Below are 16930 nucleotides of genomic sequence, written 5' to 3'. Positions count from 1 at the left end.
CTTCAAGCATGAAAAAAAAATTCATGATGCCGAGCGCATATCTTTATGTCACGATAATGGCACAAGCATCTACTTAATTGAAGAATATTTTTCAACATATTGAGCAAACATGTCCAATTTGTTTTTTCTACCAATAAAAGTGCACTTGTTATTAGTGAGAATATACTTATTTCAAGCTATTTTTCATTGAAGTTAGCTAATTTTACATGTTTTGGAAAGTCTTCACAAGCCAAATTTTACTCTTCTATTGGCAGATGATTTTGCTTAGTTCAAATAAAATACCCCTAATGTTTGTAATATTTTTTTTGTTTTTGATGACTGACTTTTTGCAGTGCAGGCATGAAACAAACACAATGTCTGCAACTTGTGGACGACAGAGCAGACAGCGGACAAAAAGGAAGTCTTTGGTGGTGTTTCTTTCTGTAATCGGAACTAATTATTGCTATTATTAGTTATAATTAAGGAATACAGTAATTTGACAATGAACTCTGAAAATGTGCGTTTACTGCCCTGGGGTAAAAAACAAGTACAACATCAAGAAAGGATTTGTTGTTTGAGGTTAAGGTTACAAGAATCACTTAAGTGGAAAAGTTAACATTGTTACCGAATGTATGAAACAGTACAGTTTGATTTGGTAAAATTGCAAACAGCTAAAATTATGTACAAAGCAAACTAAAACCTGCTACCAAAGAATGTACAACAATTATTCTCTACTAAAGAGGAGAAATATAACCATTGCGGAAAATGTAATTTGCTTCTTCCAACTCCTTTCCGGACATGATATAAAGTGAAATGTTATGAAATTGTGCGATGTATTATGCTGCAAGTGTGTTCATGTTCGAAATAAACGAAAGAAAGAAACAAAGAAAAGTACAAAGAAGAATTATGAGAAATACTGTACTTTCAACCTTATTGAAAATAATATATTCTTCATCTTAGTATGTTAATAATGACTGACTTAATTGTATATTAAAAAACTGCTGTATTACTCATTCACGGATGTCATTTTACTATGACAAAAAGTCAGTAAATGAATGTATGTATTTGTAAACGCTCTAAAGTGGGGAAGGGGTAGGATTCAATAAGATTTGCTTCTTCCTACTCCTTTTCGGACATGATGTAAAGTAAAATCTTATGAAATTGTGCGATGTATTATGCTGTAAGTCTGTTCATGTTCGTCATAAACTAAAGAAAGAAAGAAAGAAAGAAAGGAAAGTACAAAGAAGAATTATGAGAAATACTTTCAACCTTATTGAAAATAATATATTCTGTATCTCAGTATGTTAATAGTAACTGACTTAATTATATATTACAAAACTGCTGTATTACTCATTCACGGATGTCATTTTACTAAAAAAAAAAAGTCAGTAAATGAAGTGGGAAAGGGGTTAGGATTCAATAAGATTTGCTTCTTCCTACTCCTTTTTGGACATGATGTAAAGTGAAATGTTTTGAAATTGTGTGATATTTTAGGCTGTAAGTGTGTTCATGTTCGAAATAAACTAAAGAAAGTAAGAAAGAAAGAAAGAAAGAAAGAAAGAAAAGTACAAATAAGAATTATGAGAAATACTTTCAATCTTATTGAAAATAATATATTCTTCATCTCAGTATGTTAACAATGACTGACTTAATTGTATATAAAAAAAACTGTTGTATTACTCATTCACGGATGTCATTTTATTATTTAAAAAAAAGTCAGTAAATGAATGTATATATTTGTAAACGCTCTAAAGTGGGAAAGGAGTAGAATTCAATAAGATTTGCTTCTTCCTACTCCTTTTCGGACATGATGTAAAGTGAAATCTTATGAAATTGTGCAATGTATTATGCTGTAAGTGTGTTCATGTTCAAAATAAACTAAAGAAAGAAAGAAAGAAAGAAAGAAGGAAAGGACATTACATAAAAAATTAGGCTCGAATTTCTGAAAGCGACATTTTAGGCCTCGACAATGCCCTCAAAAAGCCAGCAAAATCCTGGTGGGAGTGTCAAATGTAACTTTGGAGTTAATTACAATTATTGGGGAAAAATGGCATTCACAGTGCTAATTAGAGACCTTATGTAGATGACATAACTCAAAACTATAAGAGACTCGGTGGTTAATTTATCAGCATCAATAATTCAAGCACAAACTGTATGTATGAGTGAAAATATGAAATCATACTGGAAGTCCTGGGAACCCTGGTGGTCCTTGAAAGCCCTTCAAAGAAAACACAACACAAGTAAAATAGTTGGAATTCAGCTTTGTATACTATTTGACCACACTCACCTGATCTCCCTTTGATCCATCAGGTCCTGCTGGTCCGGGGTCTCCTTTACCTCCCTGCAAACAAAGAGGAGGTCAGTTACTTTGCATATGCTCAAAACAACCAAACAAAAAAAGTCCTAAACGAAACACTGACTGCTGCGCCCGCCTGTCCTTGGTACCCGGGGGGACCAGCAGGACCCTGCAGCAAGAGTGAGAATGTCAAGCACCACCTGCAGCTACATTGCGTTTTATGAGACAGGCGGCGTTAGTGTCGGGACGTACCGCTTCTCCTTTCTCACCGCCGCTTCCTGGGCTCCCGCGCTCACCCTTCAATCCCTGCAGAAAAAAAAAAAAAAAGAAAGGAGCAGTTAGTGAGTGAAAGTAACCACCAATGTTTCCATCCCAGGTGTCGGAACCGTGTCGAGCCCACCGGTCTTTTATAATGAGGCTAGCAAAGTTGCTTACAGGCATTCCAGGAGGCCCCATGGAACCTGGATACCCAGGAGTCCCTGAAAGGCCCTAAGGCAAAGATGGTGGATAAAAATTAGGTTTCTACGTGATAATAATTTCAGAGGTATCGATTGGCAGATACTTTCCTGTTCGCCCTTGAGTCCAGCTGGTCCTGATGGCCCTTGCTCACCTGGTTGACCCTAATGAGGTGAGGGAAGGGGATGTAATATGTATGTTTGGGGAAAGCACGCAAGAACAAGTGAAGTCGATATTAAAAAAAATGTACTTTCATTTTAATGAGTTTCGCTAACTAGCGAATACTGTTTTACTGCCTTCCACATGCAGTATGTCACATCCTTAAATGATCCAAGTCCACCATTTACAAACCCTGTTTTCAAATGAGATGGGAAATTGTGTTAGATGTAAATATAAACAGAATACAATGATTTGCAAGTCATTTTCAACCCATATTCAGTTGAATATGCTACAAAGACAACATATTTGATGTTCAAACTGATAAACATTGTTTTTTTTTGCACATAATCATAATCTTTAGAATTTGATGCCACCAACAGGTGGCAAAGAAGTTAGGAAAGGTGGCAATAAATACTGATAAAGTTAAGGAATGCTCATCAAACACTTATTTGGAACATCCCACAGGTGTGCAGGCTAATTGGGAACAGGTGGGTGTCATGATTGGGTATAAAAACAGCTTCCCTAAAAAGGCTCAGTCTTTCACAAGAAAGGGTGGGGCGAGGTACACCCCTTTGTCCACAACTGCGTGAGCAAATAGTCAAACAGTTTAAGAACAACCTTTCTCAAAGTGCAATTGCAAAAAATTTAGGGATTTCAACATCTACGGCCCATAATATCATCAAAAGGTTCAGAGAATCTGTTGAAATCACTCCACGTAAGCAGCATGGCCGGAAACCAACATTGAATGACCGTGACCTTCAATCCTTCAGACGGCACTGTGTCAAAAACCGACATCAACCTCTAAAGGATATCACCACATGGGCTCAGGAACACTTCGGAAAACCGCTGTCACTAAATACAGCTCGCCGCTACATCTGTAAGTGCAAGTTAAAGCTCTACTATGCAAACCGAAAGCCCTTTATCAACAACATCCAGAAACGCCGCCGGCTTCTCTGGGCCCGAGATCATCTACGATGGACTGATGCAAAATGGAAAAGTGTTCTGTGGTCTGACGAGTCCACATTTCAAATAGTTTTTGGAAATATTGGACATTGTGTCATCTGGACCAAAGGGGAAGCGAATCATCCAGACTGTTATCGACAAAAAGTTCAAAAGCCAGCATCTGTGGTGATATGGGGTGCATTGGTGCCCAAGGCACGGGTAACTTACACATCTCTGAATGCACCATTAATGCTGAAAGGTACATTCAGGTGTTGGAACAACATATGCTGCCATCTAAGTGCCGTCTTTTTCATGGACGCCCCTGCTTATTTCAGCAAGACAATGCCATGCCTCATTCAGCATGTGTTACAACAGCGAGGCTTTGTAAAAAAAGAGTGCGGGTACTTTCCTGGCCCTCCTGCAGTCCAGCACTGTCTCCCATCGAAAATGTGTGGCGCATTATGAAGCGTAAAATACGACAGCGGAGACCCCGGATTCTTGAACGACTGAAGCTCTACATAAAACAAGAATGGGAAAGAATTCCACTTTCAAAGCTTCCACAATTAGTTTCCTCAGTTCTCAAACGTTTATTGAGTGTTGTTAAAAGAAAAGGTGATGTAACACAGTGGTGAACATGCCCTTTCCCAACTACTTTGGCACGTGTTGCAGCCATGAAATTCTAAGTTAATTATTATTTGCAAAAAAAAAAAGTTTATGAGTTTGAACTTCAAATATGTTGTCTTTGTAGTGAATATGGGTTGAAAAAGATTTGCAAATCATTGTATTCTGTTTGTATTTACATCCAACACAATTTCCCAACTCATATGGAAACGGGTTTTGTATTTAGATGCCCACGAGATGGCACACATTGTGATTTCTTTTTTCTTTTTTTAAGGTTCCACTATTTGTGTTGACATAAAGGTTTGGAATGACCAATTTCCAGTTTTAATGTTGAAACTTTTGAAGAAAAATAAGCATGGACGTCCCAAAAGATTTGCTGTCTAATTGCCTTCATCACAACGTGATTACTGATGATAGTCATTTAGAGAAAGTGATTGCTAATTGATCGTCGAGGAGGACTGGCAGCTGGCCATTGTGAGCAATTTCTGAAACAATGATGATGACTAATGCATTAGGCGAAGCTTTTCACGCAAACCGACACACGCAGCCAATGCTAGCACCTGCTTTAAAGTGCTACTACGCTGCAAATGACTTCCACTCTCCCAGCTCGTTCATTTGTGCTACCCACGCTATAAATCTGCATCAAGAGGGGGCCGGACTGGAGGGGCTCTCACTCTCATCAGGAAGAAGACTCAATCAGTGTGTCTGAAATAACTTTTCATTAAAAAGCCGCACGGAAAGGCAGAAGATGGAGTGATGCAACTGCATAATCAAGGGCTGTTTGATTTTAAATGGAAAATGACCGGTATTTCGGTGCAAACAAACATTATACAGGCTGCTTCTAGATGAAGGATTTCTTCTAGTTCTTGTTCTAAGCAAACTTTTCAGAACAGCACCCACACAGACTTTCCCTGCTGTCTTTAAAAAGGAGACAAGATGCACTGGAAGTGTGAATAAAACTTACAGATGAACCGGATGGGCCTTGGGGTCCTTGGAAACCTGGTGGTCCCTGTGAAAGATGACATGAAGAAAAATTTTACGTCAACACATGCCACAACAGTTCCAAATGTTGCTTGGGTTTGTGTTAGGGCTGGCCGATATATCGATATACTCAATATATCGCGGGTTTGTCTCTGCGATATAGAAAATCGTGATATTCGAGTATGCGTTCTCACGCAGTTCCTTTTAGCTGCTGGCATTACATTACAGGCTCTTCCCACTCTTTCTTGTCTCTCCTTCTCACAGACAGCAAGAGCACCTTCTTATATACGTCTCATACGTATACGCACTCGCGGAGCAGAGAGATACCGGCATGGGAAGCGTTAGCTGCTGGTGCGAGTGGTAATAAGAGAGAAAGAAGGTGCGAATCTGGTAACAAATGAAGGAAGAATTCATTCTAAAGAAAAAAAAAGCACAGGGTCGATCATCTGGGGATGATTTGGCTTCAAGCGGGAAAATGTTGAACAGACAACGGTAATTTGTCAAGTGTGGGGCAAAAGCGTTGCTACAAAAAGTAGCATTACTGCTAATATGTAGCATCATTTGAAAGGTCACCCGCTAGATCAGGGGTCAGCAACCCGCAGCTTTAGAGCCACATGCGGCTCTAGAGCTACATGTGGCTCTAAAGCCGCATGCAGCTCTATTGCGTCCCTAAAGCCACATGCGGCTCTTTAGCTGTGCCCTGATGGCTCAATGGAGATTTTTCAAAAATGTATGGAAATGGGATAAAAATGGTGTGAAAAATATGTTTTTTGTTGTAATATGGTTTCTGTAGAAGGACAAACATGACACAAACTTTACTAATTGTTAGAAAGCCCAGTGTTGAGTAAATTTAAGTTTATGCTTCACTGATGGGAATATTTGACGAGCGCCGTTTTGTCCTACTAATTTCAGAGCTCCTTGAACTCACCGTTGTGTGGACTGTGACTCGACAGTTTGTATATATCCATAACTTTCTCCGACGCTGTGTTTTATGCCTGTCTCATTTCGTCCACCAAACGTTTTATACTTTGGATGAATGCACAAAGATGAGTTTTGTTGATGTCATTGCATGACTGCAAGCTGATTGATGCTAACATGCTGTTTAGGCTAGCTGTATGTACACATTTCATCGTTATGCCTTGTTTGTGTGTTTAGTTTAATTTTCCATCTTTCATCACACATTATCTGCATGTAATATTGGCTGCATTTCTGATAGTTGTTTCTGTGCCCTGTTGTTCCAGACCACAGCAAACATTACTTAGCTTGCAAAGATTGTTATTAATCCATTAAATAAAATAAATGATAAATGGGTTGTACTTGTATAGCGCTTTTCTACCTTCAAGGTACTCAAAGCGCTTTGACACTACTTCCACATTTACACATTCACACACTGATGGAGGGAGCTGCCATGCAAGGCGCCAACCAGCACCCATCAGGAGCAAGGGTGAAGTGTCTTGCTCAGGACACAACGAACGTGACGAGGTTGGTACTAGGTGGGATTTGAACCAGGGACCCTCGGGTTGCGCACGGCCACTCTGCCACCGCGCCACGCCGTCCCTGGTTCAAATCCCACCTAGTACCAACCTCGTCACGTCCGTTGTGTCCTGAGCAAGACACTTCACCCTTGCTCCTGATGGGTGCTGGTTGGCGCCTTGCATGGCAGCTCCCTCCATCAGTGTGTGAATGTGTGTGTGAATGGGTAAATGTGGAAGTAGTGTCAAAGCGCTAGAAGAAGACAGACTGCCGTTCCCTTTAACTTGGACACACATTTATAACTTTGACCATTCTAAGACAGCTATTTCCAGGAGTTATCTCACCTTCTGGGAAGTTGTACGAATGTTTTCCAATGTTGTAAAAATGTTTAGAATAAATATTACATTTCAACCTTTCTGTGAACAAAGATTAGCGTCAGCCTGCGACACATAGTTATTTTGATAGTAAGCTAATATAGCTAATATAGACAATTACGTAACTTATATTGGGTTTTAATTTCTTGAGGCTCTAGACCAATGGTTCCCAAACTTTTGCAGGCTGGCGCCCCCTTGGCTCCCCAGTGAATTCCTAGCGCCCCCCCCCCCCCCCCCCCCCAATATGGCTCTTTCAACATTTTGGGTTGCCGTCCCCTGCGCTAGAAAAAGAAGAGTGCTTACTCCACATTTCAACATCTCTGTCTAGTGCCACACAACAAAATGCCGAGGCAACCATTTCCACATCAACACCATATGAAAAAAATAGTGAACAACATGAGATAACGCCCACAGTAACCAACCACATAGCGATTTGATTTCCTATTTTGCAGCTCATTTGTATTTGACAGTTATTGAAATATCTTGTGTGACATCATGCACAAAAGTGTACTTTATTTCTATTGTAGTAGTGTTCTGTACAAAAAGTGCACTTTAATTTAGTGTTGTTTTGATAAGTCATTATAGTGACATCATGCACAAAAGTGCACCAATGAAATGTCTCTGACAATCTTGCACCTTCTGTTTTGAAATGACATGAATGTGTGTGCCACTGCTTAATAACTGTTTAATAAATAAACTTTTGCTAAATTGACTTAGTTGTGATTTCCCTCTCTGCATGGAAGTTTAAAATAAGCATATATTAATGCAGTATGAAGAAGAATGTTTTAATGTAGACACAGAATCATCATACTGCTGTCATTATGTGCATCAAGTGTTTAGTCAAGGCTAAGGCAAAATATGGAGATACATATCATGTATCGTGACATGGCCTAAAAATATCGAGATATCAACAAAAGGCCATATCGCCCAGCCCTCGTTTGTGTGCATTGTAAAGCCTAGCACCATATGTAGGCATATTTGAGGGCCGTGTTTTTACCATGTGACTACTTAAGTCGTATCTGGTTCATAAGTCCAGCACATTTGTTCCTTTCCCATTTTTCATCAAGCTCTTCCCATTTTCAAGCATACAACCGAGAACGCACGTTTCCCAGCTGGCTGTTCCCACATAATGAAGTCCACAGGTCAAGGAGCCGAACAACCGACGGGACACGGGTGAAGTAGTTCATTTTGGAGTTCTAGCCTCTGGGCGCGTGGAGGCAGGCTCCATTCCAACATCAGCTAATAATCCAAGTTTAGATTTGGCGTTCATTGATGCTGAGTTGGCATGCATTCAAGTCACAAAGGATGCCAGATATTTCAGTTCTCATTCACGAGTTGAATCGCCATGGGTTTCAATATTTGCTGCCATTGCATTTCAACTTGAAGTGAGTCATTGTCCTGAGTGCCACCTGCAGGCATGTCTCTCTAAACAAAGCCATGGTCTAAATTTCCAATGTGCATGGAAATGTCCTAAGTTGTTGATGAAATGCAATGATTTAAATACTAGAGTTGGGGGAAATAACTGATTAGTAAACATCAATAATCGGGTGATTTATTGTAAATAAAGTAATGCAGACAGTTCTAAAATTTGGTTGACTTAATCAAGCCGCCTCACCGAGAGATCCGACCAGCACTGTATCTGTGTGTGTGTGTGTGTAAATATATATATATATATATATATATATATATATATATATATATATATATATATATTAGGGGTGTGGGAAAAAATCGATTCGAATCGAATACGTTGTGCGATTCAGAATCGATTCTCATTTTAAAAAAATCGATTTAGTATTTTTTTTTTTAATCAGTCCAACAAACCACTACACAGCAATACCATAACAATGCAATCGAATTCCAAAACCAAACCTGAGCCAGAATCACTCAGAACTGCAATAAACAGAGCAATTGAGAGGAGACACAAACAAGGCACGGAACAAACCAAAAGTAGTGAACAAAAATAAATATTATCTACAACAGTATCAATATTAATTATAATTTCAGCATAGAAGTGATTAAAAATCCCTCATTGACATTATCATTAGACATTTATAAAAAATAAAAAAAGAACAATAATGTCACAGTGGCTTACACTTGCATCGCATTGGTTCGTTTAATAGTTTAAAAAAAAATTAAATTGTTGCAATCAGTTGATAAAACATTGTCCTTTATAATTATAAAAGCTTTTTAAAAAATCTACTACTCTGCTAGCATATCAGCAGACTGGGGTGGATCCTGCTGAAATCCTATGTATTGAATGAATACAGAATAGTTTTGAATCGGAAAAATATCGTTTTTGAATCGAGAATCGAATAGTATCGAATCGATATTGAATCGAATCGTGGGACACCCAAAGATACGCAGCCCTAATATATATATATATATATTTATATATATACATATTATTCTAAAAATAGCAACAATTCAAAAATACTTTATAAATATATTTATTGAATAATACTTCAAAAATATATGAATGTATGTTCATAAACTGTAAAAAGAAATGCAACAACGCAATATTTAGTGTTGACAGCTAGATTTTTTTGTGAACATATTCCAGAAATATTGATATTAAAGATGACTTTTTTTGTCAAAAAATGGTTAGAAAGAAGTTGATGAATCCAGATGGATCTCTATTACAATCCCCAGAGAGGACTTTTTAAGTTGATGATTACTTCTATGTGTAGAAATCTTTATTTCTAATTGAATCACTTGTTTATTTTTCAACAAGTTTTTAGTTATTTGTAAATCTTTTTTCCAAATAGTTCAAGAAAAACCACTACAAATGAGCAATATTTTGCATTGTTATAAAATTTAATAAATCAGAAACTGATGACATAGTGCTGATTTTACTTCTTTAGCTCTTTTTTTTCAACCAAAAATGCTTTTCTCTGATTAGGGGGTACTTGAATTAAAAAATTGTTCACAGGGGGTACATCATTGAAAAAAGGTTGAGAACAACTGTTGTATAGTGTTTTTAAAGTGGCAATGCAAATATTCAGAGTAACAATTGTAATCTAGAATATAAAACATGTTTCCAGTTATTTCACCTTTTTGTTAAGTACATTTCTCCACATGTGTTCATTCATAGTTTTGATAACTTCAGTGACAATCTACAATGTAAATAGTCATGAAAATAAAGAAAACACATTGAATGAGAATTTTTGTCCAAACTTTTGGCCTGTACGGTACATAAATTAAAGATGTACCAATAGTTGATTTTTAATCAAATCGTAGTTCTTGAATAGTAATCGTACTCGAATAGTGAGGTGCCCAAAGATTGTCATCTCTATTAAATACCGTATTTTTGGAGTATACGTCGCACCTGTCGAAAATGTATAATAAAGAAGGAAAACAACATATATAGGTCACACTGGAGTATAAGTCACATTTTTGGGGAAATGTATTTGATAAAACCCAACACCAAGAATTGACATTTAAAAGGCAATTTAAAATAAATAAAGAATGGTGAACAACAGGCTGAATAAGTGTACGTTATATGACGCATAAATAACCAACTGAGAAGGTGCCTGGTATGTTAACGTAACATATTATGGTAAGAGTCATTCAAATAACTATAACATATAGAACATGCTATACGTTTACCAAACAATCTGTCACTCCTAATCAATAAATCCCATGAAATCTTATACGTCTAGTCTCTTACGTGGATGAGCTAAATAATATTATTTGATAAATCGCACCCTCAGCCAAACTATGAAAAAAATGCGACTTATAGTCCGAAAAATACGGTAGTGTGTGGTTTCAACTCTATTGATAACTATATTTACATGTATTATCAAACTATATGTGATGCACTTCATTACTCATGCTTCATCAATAACAGACCTCCACATCGTGAGCGATGTCAAAAGACGATCCGAGACGTACAGGAATCAGTGTGTGCGGTCTGTGACACCACTTTTCGCCCGAATATGTAACATTTTAGCCTCTAACAGATAACAACAGGACATTTTGCCGTTAAGACCACAGAATGGAATGCTAATGAGGGTGATTCCATCCTAACGACTGATTTTGTGCCAGAAGCAGTCTTTTTACAGTGATTGTTTTACCACATAAATGCTACTTAGGGTGATTTCCATTTTAATGACTGCTGTTGGCATTGACAGAGGTGTCGCATTTTGCATTTTTATAGTTGTTATTTATATAACAACAGACAAAATATTCTTGCTTCCCTCCTGATAAAGTATAAAATGTTTGGGCCTCGGCACCATCTCTCAGACGGACTATTTTCAGTCTCTGAGCTTGGTGAACTTCATCACACTGTGTTGGTTACAAGCCTGAGTAATTCCAAACGCGGGAACAGCCAGACAACCGCGCTTAGATGTGGAAGATAAGAGGAGCTTGATAAATAAGGGGAATGGAAGGTTAGACGTCAGAGTGAAGGAAAACCTTGTGTCATCAGGAATTTCTCATCGTGGGACCAAAGCTGACTCTTAAAATAATCCACTGGTGGTAAAAGCCAGAGTCAAAACTTTAATACCTAAACTACACACTAGTCAAATTGTTAAAGACATGAGAATCAACTATAAAAGGGGGTCAACAGATTAGCTCTTAAATGTACAACATCACCAAAGTTCTGGGCAAACATGCACCCTGTTCACACAACAAATCCCTCATTCACCTCTCCCTTAAAGGGGAACTGCACTATTTTTGGAATTTTGCCTATCATTATGAAAGACATGACAATGGATGTATTTTTTTCCATGCTGAATAGTAAATAAATGTGATCAAAAGTCTGCTTACAATTGTTAGAATAAATATGTATATATTATCACACTAACTTTAACCCACTACTACCGACCACGCAGTCTGATAGTTTATACATCAATGATGAACTATTAACATTGCAACACATGCCAATACGGTCGGCTTAGTTTACTAAATTACAATTTTAAATTTCCCGCGGAGTTTCCTGTTGAAAACGTTGCGGAATGATGACGCGCATGATGACGCGTGCGCGCGACATTATTGGTTGGAGGGGACGTATTGTCCCAGCACCACTTACAGCTAAAAGTCGTCTCTTTTCATCGCGCAATTACACACTATTCCACTCTGTGGAAACACTCCCCACCCACGCTGCTTGGGGCCTCGTCTGAGCAGCTGTGAGATCGATTATCATGGTAACTAATTAGATTACCAGAGTAACTAATTAGATTACCATACTATACTTTCTATAGTTCAAGACTTACGGTCCTTTGAAAAATCACTGCACATCATAACGGCAGCTACAGTTTCCATCTTAAAAATCAGAAAAAAATGTTTGGGAATGTCCGTCGGGCCAGAGAGAAAAGCCTAACAGGCCGCATCCGGCCCCTGGGCCTTTATTTGCCGAGATCTGATTTACAATAACATTTAATAGTCACATAATATGATCATTTTAAGCATTTGTGGCGCATTACTTTTTTTTAAATTGAATTAAATTATATTTATATAGCGCTTTTCTCTAGTGACTCAAAACACTTTTACATAGTGAAACCCAATATCTAAGTTACATTTAAACCACTGTGGGTGGTATTGGGAGCAAGTGGGTAAAGTGTCTTGCCCAAGAACACAACGGCAGTGACTAGCTTGGCAGAAGCAGGGATCGAACCTGGAACCCTCAAGTTACTGACACGGCCACTCTACCAATCGAGCTATACCTCCATTTTCAAAAACGCATCACAACATTTGCAATTTTTTTCCCCCCAAAACATTACTGATTATTACTCACTGCAGACTTTATGAGAGCCAACAAACATTAAAAAAAAATCACTCACTGTACAATGTCTGCTGTCATTAGGATGCAGACTGCTAGCATGTTCATATATTCCCAGTTAGTTTAAGAATGCCTCATAACCCTCGTCAAGAAAGGGGGGGGTGGAACCCAAGCGTCTTTTCCTGTCGCTTTCGCCATTTCCGGGTCTAAATTTGCTGTCAAAGTGTACCAACTGGTGGATATACGTCCTCATTCTTGTACTATCCAGGTGAGAGGCATTATTTAAGATCTATGACAAAGTTTGACAAGCAAGAAAACGAAGAAGCTGATCAGTGGATCATGTAAACATTACATACAAACTTGTGATCACAGCGCCGCTATAAATAGTTTATCTGCATTAGCTCTTACAATAATACTAACACTTGGTTGACATTCAAGTAACTAAATGTAAATAAAGTTGGCACCTTTGGAAGCTTATTAATTGGGTTTTGTGAGATGAATAAAGGACCTCCCATTGGCTCCGCTGTAAGCAGACTTTTATTTAGTTCCCTTCAGTTTCAGTTCATATTAAACACGCATACGATACAATGTGATGCATCACACACTTCGTTGTGTCATTACAGCACGTCCGAAAAAGAGTAGGACGAAGCAGATCTTATTTAATCTTACCCCTTTTCATACAACAGCTGTTTTATCCCAGTTATTTTTAATCTGTCTAACAGAACACTGAATGAATAAATATAACATAAGTAAGTAAACAAATATTTAAAAAACTATATAATCATTATAATTTATTTTCCTTAAAGGTTCAATATGTTCATCATAATTGTCATTCTTTGTACTTTGTGAGCATTTGTAGTTCAAACAGCCTCTTGAATTGAATTAAATTGGTGCTTTGTTTGCTTAATCCATTCCATAATGAAATTCTGCATACGGATATGCTGAAGGCCTTAAGTGTACAAAGGTTTTAAGTCAGCTTTTCCTCCAAAGTTATATTTCTCCTCTTTTGTTGAAAATAATTGTTGTACATTCTTGGCTAGCATGTTATAGTTTGCTTTGTATATAATTTGAGCTATTTTGTAAATGCACCAAGTCGTACAATTTCAATATTTGTGATTCAATAAATTAAGTGTTTGTATGTTCTCTATATCCAACATTATGTATTTTTCTAACTGATCTTTTTTATAGCACCGTTAATGAATGATGTGTACTTTTGTATTTATTTCCCCATGTGTCAACACAATATTTCAGATATGTAACACGAGTGAGCAGTAGAGAATATGAAGTGATTTTTGGTCTAGAACATATTTTGCTTTACTCATTATTGACGTGTTTCTCACCACTTTATGTTGTATATTTTTAGACTAGGTTTCCAGTTCCTTTTATCCTCTATCATTACACCCACTTGTTTATTTATGCGTTAGAAGGCATTAAAAAAATCAATCCGTCGTCATGATTTTCATTATGATTGAGAATGATGGGAACAAATCCCCAAAAAGTTCCCCCTTAAAGATGGGGGTTGGAGGTCTTGTTCCTTTTTACATCTAGTCCCAAACCCCCTTTTTTTCCCCCACACAAGCCCCCTCATACTACTTGGGGGGTGGGGGCACTTTCAAGAGGACACAAAATAGGATTGAGGTGACATCTGCCCAGGGAGCAAAATCCAATTTTTTCTGTATCAGATATTACTGCAACGTATATCACCCAACTTGGACACATTTTTAGATTTCCTTTATCTGGTATATTTTTTACCATGATTCCTGGAGTTCCAGCAGGTCCTCGCTCTCCTGGTATGCCCTGTAGCAAAGAATAATACATGCAATACAATGTTTTCAATGTAATGTAATGGAACATGTATGTTTAACATGTAAAGCAAGCACCAACTCACAGGCTCCCCACGTGTTCCCTGGGATCCAGGTTGTCCCGGGACTCCAGGTTGTCCCGTGCAGCTACAGTCATCCTGTAATACACAATAACTAAATACCAAGATATTCTGTACACAGTATAGTGATGTGTTTGTGTGACTTGTGCGTCTTATCTGACCCTTGCTTGTGTTGCCTGCAGTTTTTCTGCACACTGCAAGCAGAAAAAACATTTTTTAACAAACACATCTTAAAGGATTAATACTAGAGATGTCCGATAATGGCTTTTTTTTGCTGATATCAGATATTCCGATATTCTCCAACTCTCAATTACAGATTCCGATATTAACCGATACCGATATATACAGTCGTGGAATTAACACATTAGTATGCCTACTTTAGTTAATGCAGGATGTATTAAAGTTAAAAGTGAAAGTAGCAATGATTGTCACACACACACTAGGTGTGGCGGAATTATTCTCTGCATTTAACCCATCACCCTTGATCACCCCCTGCGAGGGCAGGGGAGCAGTGAGCAGCAGCGGTGGCCGCACCCGAGAATCATTTTTGATGATTTAACGCCCAATTCCAACCCTTGATGCTGAGTGCCAAGCAGGGAGGTAATGGCTCCCATTTTTATAGTCTTTGGTATGACTTGGCCGGGGTTTGAACTCACAACCCATCTCAGGGTGGACACTCTAACCACTAGGCCACTGAGTACGTTAAACAATACAAAACAATACATAAACAATGTAACAAGGTTTTCCAAAATAAATCAACTCATGTTATGGAAATAAATGCCAACATGGAACTGCCATATTAATTATTGAAGTCACAAAATGCATTATTTTTTTGAACATGCTTCAACACAGCAGCTTGGAATTTGGAATATGAGAGGATGAGGAGACATGCACCTGGGGATAGGTTGATTGGCAACACTAAATTGGCCCTAGTGTGTGAATGTGAGTGTGAATGTTGTCTGTCTATCTGTGTTGGCCCTGTGATGAGGTGGCGACTTGTCCAGGGTGTACCCTGCCTTCCGCCCGATTGTAGCTGAGATAGGCGCCAGCGCCCCCCGTGACCCCGAAAGGGAATAAGCGGTAGAAAATGGATGGATGGATGGATGAGGAGGTTGAGGTGGGCGGGGGGTGTATATTGTAGCGTCCCGGAAGAGCTAGTGCTGCAAGGGGTTCTGGGTATTTGTTCCGTTGTGTTTATGTTGTGTTACGGTGCTGATGTTCTCCCGAAATGTGTTTGTCATTCTTGTTTGGTGTGGGTTCACAGTGTGGCGCATATTTGTAACAGTGTTAAAGTTGTCTATACGGCCACCCTCAGTGTGACTTGTATGGCTGTTGACCAAGTATGCCTTGCATTCACTTGTGTGTGTGTGAAAAGCCGTAGATATTATGTGATTGGACCGGCATGCAAAGGCAGTGCTTTTAAGGTTTAATGGCGCTCTGTACTTCTCCCTACGTCCGTGTACCACTAGATACAGCGGCGTTTTAAAAAGTCATGAATTTTACTTTTTGAAACTGATACCGATAATTTCCGAACCGATACCATTGATTTCCGATATTAAATTTTAAAGCATTTATTGGCTTTATCGGATATTTTATCATCGGACATCTCTAATTAATACATATCCTCTCTTTCTTACACTATCACAGTTTTCCACAGGGGTGACACCAGGCTTGCCCTGGTCTCCCTTTTCTCCTTTGGCTCCTGCCATGCCTGGAACCCCGGGCATCCCTTGAGAACAGTCCCCGACACATGTCTTCTGTTTTACAAAAGAGAAGAAGAAGGCCAACGTAAAATTAAGAAGAGTTTATGCCGTTATGCATGCGAAAGGGAGACAAAAATGGTGCACTTACATCTTCTTCAGAGGCATCCTGAGGCAGCATCTGCAGGTCAGCTTTCTGCAAAAACTGAGGGTTTATTTTCAAGTCAGAAATTTGAAAAAAAAAACAACAACTAATAAATTACAACTAAATTAACTCATTTGACTCAATGTGACAATCAAAACAAAGTTAATTAGCTTATGAATTAGTTCAAATTAATTGGATTG

General features: G+C 38.3%; 1 protein-coding gene across 4 annotated transcripts in view; it reads right to left on the bottom strand.

The window, feature by feature from the left end:
• Positions 1–16930, bottom strand: part of col16a1 (collagen, type XVI, alpha 1) — a 204872-nt gene that overhangs the window by 29256 nt on the left and 158686 nt on the right. For 2 of the 4 annotated variants that reach the window (XM_061882490.1, XM_061882492.1), the window contains 12 exons: positions 16737–16790; positions 16523–16642; positions 15047–15079; positions 14892–14963; positions 14756–14800; positions 5418–5462; positions 2844–2895; positions 2711–2766; positions 2528–2581; positions 2400–2444; positions 2267–2320; positions 2162–2197 (listed from right to left, as the gene is read on the bottom strand). In XM_061882490.1, the coding sequence (XP_061738474.1) occupies positions 2162–2197; positions 2267–2320; positions 2400–2444; positions 2528–2581; positions 2711–2766; positions 2844–2895; positions 5418–5462; positions 14756–14800; positions 14892–14963; positions 15047–15079; positions 16523–16642; positions 16737–16790 (666 nt within the window). The remainder of the gene's footprint in view (positions 1–2161; positions 2198–2266; positions 2321–2399; positions 2445–2527; positions 2582–2710; positions 2767–2843; positions 2896–5417; positions 5463–14755; positions 14801–14891; positions 14964–15046; positions 15080–16522; positions 16643–16736; positions 16791–16930) is intronic. The other 2 variants (XM_061882491.1, XM_061882493.1) reach the window with 1 other exon arrangement.

This window comes from Nerophis ophidion, linkage group LG21 (genome assembly GCF_033978795.1).
Source record: "Nerophis ophidion isolate RoL-2023_Sa linkage group LG21, RoL_Noph_v1.0, whole genome shotgun sequence".
Classification (NCBI taxonomy): Eukaryota; Metazoa; Chordata; class Actinopteri; order Syngnathiformes; family Syngnathidae; genus Nerophis; species Nerophis ophidion.
Note: the sequence above shows the minus strand (reverse complement) of the source record. Positions and strands in the feature narration are given on the sequence as shown.